The following is a 7537-nucleotide window of genomic DNA, read 5'->3' as shown; positions in this document are numbered from 1 at the left end:
AATATCAAATTCTTTTCGTTAGACATAATTTCTTGCAATTAGAGTGATTAGTGTTTAGTAAAATCGGCTCATTCAAATTACATCACAATTAATTTTAATATCGACTCATTCAAATCACATCACAATTAAGTTTAATAGTGCGAATCAAAAGGAACTTGAATCCTCTTACCAAAAATATATTAAAGAGAAAACTTAGAAATACCTGCAAAAATATATCTATAAAATCTTATTGGCCTTCCTTAAACACACCCTTATTTCTTATTTTCTAAATATGTTGAATAAAATCACTTGTCTCCTATCTTTATTTGCTTATTGCTATCTATGTAGACCTTTGACCTTTCATCATTGGAGTTGTTGTCTTCTAGATCATAGTGAGGAGTTTATCAATTCATAAACATTTGGCTACTTAAAAAAACATTGGTTACTAGGACCACCTTGTCCCATGTTGAAGATTTGTTCACAATCACGAGGGACCATTGTAATAATTCCCACGATACTTCCAAGACACATGAAAAGAATTAGTCAGTTTGACAATTATACTCAATTTTGTTAGAGATTGATGTCGGTAGAAAAACTGAAAAATATTATTCTATTCAAAATTAAAAAATTTAAATCAAAATAAATATTTTTCATTCTCAAATCCAATTAAAATTTACTTAAATGATTTAATTTTACTCTAAATTTAATTATTATTACTTCATAATAATTATGTAAAAGATTTAAAAAATATTACTGTTTATCAATATTAATTTTTAAATTTAAACTCGATTAAATCTAATTATAAACCCCGCAGGAGAATCAACGTAGAATTGTACAAAGTCGCCAAAAAAAGCATCAATACTGAAATTTAACCATTCATACCACACTGATTGTTCCTGATCAGGCAACATAAAGTAAATTTTCTTGAACTTCCCCTCTTCTTCTTTTTCTAACATTAATCTTGCCAGTGTTCATCCACCCCATCATTTGCTCCCCCACATGATTCAGGGTTAAATGATGGAAGGATTGGACTTGAAAATACAGTTAAAAAAAAAAAAAAAAGGAAAGGATAAAAATATTTTTTGGCCATCTAGTCATAAGGATGAGTTCAGTACTCTACACAAGATTTTACATTAGAAAAGTAATGCCAACTCTGTAATTGATATCCATCCTTCCAAAAAATTCATCTTGTCTGCTCCACAACATGTAGCCAGATAACTGTGTATAGTTTCAGCACTCTTTTTCTCCTACCAGAGGGTATGCAGATTAGGTGATCATAGAATTTCCATTCCAATATAAGCTACTTCAATGGTACGTAAAATACCTTCTTCCATATGTAATGCTACTTGCATTGCCTTGTTCGGAAATTTTCTTTAGATAACAGAGTGCTTATCAAATTCTCCAGCCGTTTTGCTCCAGGGCCCGGTCTAAGGATTGTTGCATCACCTAAAGTAGAACATGGGTCAGTTCCATTTTCCCTACTTCCTGTGCACCAACCACCAGGAGTAAACATGTCTGGACCCCGAGATAAGAGCTCAGAATCAATTTTGTCGAGCACTGGATCATCTCGGCGGAACTTCCTTGCAAAAGGTGCATTACTGTCTATCATCTTTTGCATGTCAGCAAGGTTGAGGTGGTGTGGATGCTGCTTAGGAGGATTGTCCCATGATATGAAATGAAGGTCACTATTCACAGTTGTGTTGCGAAACTCCTGTGCATTGCAAATGACAGTGTGGAAATAACCTTCTGGCGAAGAGATAAAGTTTGCATAATACATGAGTGCAACTCGGGGCAAATTGTCCCAACCCCATATTGTGTAATCAATGAACGGCCGAGAAAGTGCCATCCAAGCCGAACCTATGAAAAACAAAGGGCAGAAAATATGTTAATAACTCATCAATCAAGCTGACTTCTAATTGCTACAAATAATCATTTGCCAATTTAACCATTGCCTGAACAGCTCAGGTGTCAAAAACACGAGAATTCCAGATAAAGTATCTTAACATTCCTAAAATGAAAATTATTTGCACCCTCCAGCACAAGACTTGAGTGAGGTTGTCACACATAAAAACAAAACTGTTGAACGTTATGCAGTACAAATGTCAAGATCAAGAAACTTTTAAGGCTTTTTTGTCCGCACCTTGAAGTAAAGTCATTGTTTATTCCCATTGGCATGCAGAGGTTAATAGGTCATATCCCTCAACCCTTATCGTTCATATATCCACATATTCTTTCTATCTTACAAAAAGCAAGCACAATCAATACAACTTCTACAGGCTGCAGGGGTTAGTCATAAGTATCACTCCATTATCAGAAATTTATGGATCATTTCAAAGTTATTACTATACAATTTTACAAGATCAAAAAGAATAGTGTCGTACACAAACTTACATACAATCATTTCAATTTCCACAACTCAATAATTCTATTGAACTTGAATATGAAAATGTTACCATCAAAATCACATATAAACAAATGCTGAAAAGAAAAGCATTATTTTGCAAATATTGACTATATCATTAAATTCACAGTGCATTTGATGAAAAAAAGAAAGGCACACTATAGCGGGTGATTTTATAATGATTTTTTCACACCATAGTGGGTGATGATTTAATGATTTTTCTCAAATTGTAACATTAGTATCTCTTTTTCAGAAAAATACTTTCTAGTATTAGTAGATCCTTTTTCCGAAAATGGTATGAAGAATACAAGCATTTGATGCCACAGTTTCATATTGCCTTTTGCTTCATAAAGTGAGGTCAAAGGTTAAACAAAATCTATTCTCCATCATAAATCATTTTTGTATTCTTCTAGATTATGAAGATATTTAAAATTCTGAATTAAGAAGAAAGGAATTTTGCAATCATGCAGTTGTCCACAGTAGTAAGTTGTAGAATAAAACTGTACAGCATAACTGCTTGGCCACTAAAAAGTTACTTTTCATTGGTGCGCTATAATTGCAAAGTCATTTTTATTTTCCTATTCATGCAATCTCACCTAAGAATTATCATATGCAACTTCTAACACTCAGGAAAATTTCAGTTCTCTGTTTTCAGTAAGCAACATATGCAAGACTTATAAAGAATGCATGAGGACATAAATTTCACTTGAGAACAATCTCAACAGCAGTTCCCTGTGCAGCTCCATTCTGTCCCAACTTACAGCCAACAGATTGATTTCATAAATAGCTGTATGTATCAACAATAAATGAACAGTGAGAAATTTAGCTAACAATATCTGGGTAACAGGTCCTTAAACATGGCCCAACTAAGCCCAAGTTTGGCTTGGAGTGCCACTTTATTTGCTTAAAAGGCTAAACTACAAGAACCAATTTCCCAGAACTTATTTCAACCCTAATATCTGTAGCAACACCCAAAGGGTTAACCTCTTTTGGAAACACTTTCTTCCTAAACTCCCTGTCTATATCATGTTTGGAGAAATTCCATAGCAAGTTAGAAGTTATTGCATAAAAATATATTTGCATCTTTAAACGGAGATAGAAAAAAAAAGAGTGTGCATACACACACAATGAGATGATAGGAAGAAGATTAGAAGAGGCGAAAGTCACATGCAGAGTGTTAATAAAATGCAAAGAACACATGTTGAATTCCTCAACAAAGATGAAAAAGGGAGTTCTATAACATAGTCCCTGATCAATTTAGTTTTACCATAATGTGATAGAAGCAAGCGACTTATTCATCACATCAATGATGCAACAATAAGCAATGGCATGTCAACATTCAATTTGCATGTATTGTCTGACGTCGGAAGTGGTATTATCCCATTTCATAGCTATGCTTTAATTAGATGGTCAAACTAGCAGGGAAGAAAAAGGAAAAAAAGAAAAACCGTAGCTATGTTTTAATTAGGTTGTCATACTTACTGGGAAGAAAAAAAAGGGAAAAATTAAGTCTCTAACCGCCTCCCAACCATCTGTTTAGTACATCAAAAAAGCTTTGCAGACCTTTCCCATCAGAAGTCAGAAAATGTCTGCCCGGCTTATTTCATATACACTGCAGACTGAACCGTCTCATGCCATTCAGCATATTATATGAGCTAATTTACTAAGGAAAGTAGGTCAAGAAGCTCTAAAATACCTTCTATTCTAAATCACAAATAGCTTCACTTTGCCACAAAGAAACATAACAACTACTAAGATGGCACACGTCACTAACCAACAGAAATCCAATAAACAAGTGTAGGAAAATTAGAGAGAAAAATGAAGTGTAGCGAGTTCTCATAAAACATCATATGGTCCTATAGGAGAATATATCAACAAATTCCTCCCATCATTATAATTGATAACTATTTTAATCTGAAATGCTCAGGCTAGAGGTAATCACATCAAATTAATCCCAATAATTGCAACAAAACTGGTTAACAAAAAATAAAATCCTCAATCTTAGTATGCCCTTTGGCCTATTATTCAAGTTTATGAACTTGGGAAATAAGAACCTTACGGAATTGAACTCCATTACGCTCTTTTGCTAAGTTCATCATTTTTTTGAAAACTGAAAGACATAAGCAGAAACAAAGTGTTGTCTTCTTTTCAGCCATTATCATGGCGCAATCACATAGAACTTGGCATGTTATATGAACTGATCATATATTAAAAAAGCGGATCATCATCGAAAATAATGTCTCAACAAGCATATATTTCTATACTACAATGAACTAAGAAACTCTGTGACATAATGACAAATCAAATTTGCACCTGTAAAAAGTTTGAATGCTGTCGGTACACTCCTTCTCTGAGTAACCCAGAAAACATCAGCCTTCTTTGTCATGTACAACCCCGGATCTACTATTATTGGCTTCGCTCTTTGAAACCTACAAAAATAGCAATAATCTATAAATCCCATAACTTACAAGAACAGCAAGAAAATCAAGTTCTTACAGAATCAAGCCCAACTCACTCTTTCCAACCAATGTTGCTCGTATGATCAATGAAATTAAGATCCCTCGGCAGATAAGAAAATGTATGCAATAGATCTATCAAGAAAACAAGGAACCCAATAAAAACCAAAGCAAATTCATAGCTGAAAACCTACCAAAAATGGAATAACATAATAAAAGAACCCACCCCTTTCACTCACCGTCCTGTGTGACCAGTGGATAATCAGAAGCACTAAGATTGATGAACCAATCCCAATCCCCACCCTCTCTCAACAAGATCGCCGCCGCGTGCAGAGTATTAGCGACCATAGTAGGACCTCTATACGTTACAAGATTAGCTTTAGTGATCATCTGGACATTACCAAACTTGACGAAAATCGGATTATCCCTGACATAATTATGCAGATCCAACCTCTCCTCAGAAGAAGATTCCCGGTCCAAGTGCACAACATATCTGTTATTCGGATGGTAAAGCGCCTGCAAAGTCCGCTTCAACATGTTCCCATCTCCGGCAGAGCCAGAGATTAGGTAAGCAAAGCGAGGAGGAGGAGGGAGATTGGACACAGGAATTGGCTGAAGCTTAGGCTCAACGAATCTAGAACTAAAAGAAGAGAAAGAGCGATACAAAGGGAGTAATGGGGTACCATCAGGGAAGGAAAGGGTAGTGAGAAAGAGAAGAAAGAGAGAGACAATAGACCCAATAGCTAGAGGAAAGATCCATTTACGCTCCATGGCTTGATGGTGGCGAAAGTGCATATAGTAACTCTTCAATCTCTTCATTCTTGGAGGATTTTGAGAAGAGAAAAGTGGCTATGCCGGGGTTTAATGAGCTGAGTAGAAGACGGTGGAGCGTGAAGCCGTGAAATGGACGGAGGATGGTGACTGAATTGGATGAAGAGCGGAAGGTCGCCGTGACAGAAGGGGTAAATTAGTTGAGGAAAGACCTGTATACTTGATTTTGTTGGGCAGGGAAATGATGAGTTAAAGGAGTATTAGATGGAGACAGTGACGTGGGGGTATTACATGTAATTATGCGTTTTTTTTTTTCTTGAAATTTACAAAAAAAGGAATTTATTTTTTATCATTTTCCAGTAAATTTTAATTTTGATAATTTAATACATACCTAATATAACGGTAGCATTTTACAATGACTCCTTATAAAACATATTCAATTTTTTTTAATAAATTTTTTATTAATCACATTTTATCTAGAAAAAAGTTAATATATGAAGCCTAATTAATTACAGTTTTAATTAATAAATGAACTATTAAATTAACTTGCATTTATATTAAATTTCAATCTGAAAAATAACACCATTTTAAATACATTTCAATCTGAAAAAGATAATCAGTATATTAAAATAAAAATTAAACTAATGTATAAATTTGAACTCGTGTAAGAGATTTATAAACATGTCTCAGCGAATAGACATGTAATAATAAAAAAATATTAATATGCAATAATTATAAAAAATAATTTATCTATTTATAATTTAAATAAGTCCTAATAATTTTTAAAAAGTACAATAATAATATATACATATATTTTTTTAATTCTTTAATTAAGAAATTAAAAGTCTGATTAGCTTAAGCGAATTAAGCAATCAAGCTAGATGTTGAGTTTGAAACTTTTATTATCTTTTTAAGAAAAAAAAAACAAAAATTAAGAATTTTAATGTTGACCCACTTGATGATTTGAATTGAATTTAATTTTGGTGGGATATTCTTCCTTTGCCTTTTCTGAATGGTAGGTAGTATTTCTACACTTGATTATTTATGCTAAGGAATTCCATGCTTTTTTTTTTTTTTTGGCTTCATTTGAAATAATTTATTTTTTAAATGATAAAATTTCAATAAATTTTTATGTAATTTTATATAATGTTTATTTTTAAAAATAAATTTTTTAAAATTCTTTCACTCTAAATAATAAAATTAATAAAAAATAACTAAATTATACTTTTGCAAAATTTTTTATTTTAAATGAGAATAATATTAGTTAATTTTATATTTCTTACTTAAATTAATATTTAAGATTAAAATAACATATTAGCACTATATTTATTTTGTAGAAAATATTTTTAAATTTTTTTAGCATTTAATTGTATTTAAAAAATTTTAATGAATAGAAAATATTTTGCCCTGTTAAATAAAAATTAAGTCTTTTTTTAAAAGAATTCTTACTTTTTAAAAGAAAAAATTTTTTTTTAAAATTTTAGGGATCATTTTACATTTTACATATAAATTTTATCAATATAAATTATTTTTTTAATAATTCAAATAATTAAAAAAAATTTTTAGAAAAAAATTTTGAAATGCAAGTTTATTTTTCCATAAAACAACTTGAGTTAAATATTTTTATTTTTATATGAATATATTATTTTTAAGTATAGAATGCCACATTTATTGAAAAATTTAAAATTATTTTATGTCATTTGAATTAAAATTTATTTATTATAAAATAATAATTAGAAGTCCATGTAATTACTGTTGAGATGAGATGAAAAATATTATCCTTTATGATGAATTTAATAATAACATCCTAATTTTTTAAAAATAATCATTATTCTTTCTAATTACCGTTTAACTATAAGATTTTGTTTATGATTGTCATTAGTCTAAGTTGCATATAGAATTGAATCAGGTTAGGATTATTTTGAATATG

At 31.4% G+C, this 7537-nt stretch overlaps 1 protein-coding gene across 1 annotated transcript; it reads right to left on the bottom strand.

Moving 5' to 3' along the window:
• Nucleotides 1-819: 819 nt before the first annotated feature.
• LOC110601819 (beta-glucuronosyltransferase GlcAT14A) lies at nucleotides 820-5846 on the bottom strand. The gene is made up of 4 exons (XM_021739151.2): nucleotides 5076-5846; nucleotides 4896-4971; nucleotides 4694-4809; nucleotides 820-1836 (listed from the first exon to the last, which is right to left on the bottom strand). Exons 1-4 carry the CDS (start codon nucleotides 5653-5655, stop codon nucleotides 1322-1324), a joined length of 1287 nt encoding a protein of 428 aa, XP_021594843.1. The 5' UTR covers nucleotides 5656-5846; the 3' UTR covers nucleotides 820-1321.
• Nucleotides 5847-7537: the final 1691 nt, after the last annotated feature.

This window comes from Manihot esculenta, chromosome 15 (genome assembly GCF_001659605.2).
Source record: "Manihot esculenta cultivar AM560-2 chromosome 15, M.esculenta_v8, whole genome shotgun sequence".
NCBI classification, from domain to species: domain Eukaryota; kingdom Viridiplantae; phylum Streptophyta; class Magnoliopsida; order Malpighiales; family Euphorbiaceae; genus Manihot; species Manihot esculenta.
The sequence above is the reverse complement of the archived record's forward strand: the minus strand, read 5'-3'. Positions and strand labels throughout refer to the sequence as shown.

Coding starts and splice junctions, on each gene's coding strand:
- LOC110601819 (XM_021739151.2), bottom strand. CDS start 5,655: ATGAAGAGATTGAAGAGTTACTATATGCACTTTCGCCACCATCAAGCC. Junction 4,972..5,075: donor TCCACTGGTCACACAGGACG/GTGAGTGAAAGG, acceptor TTTTCTTGATAG/ATCTATTGCATACATTTTCT. Junction 4,810..4,895: donor AGCAACATTGGTTGGAAAGA/GTGAGTTGGGCT, acceptor CTATTTTTGTAG/GTTTCAAAGAGCGAAGCCAA.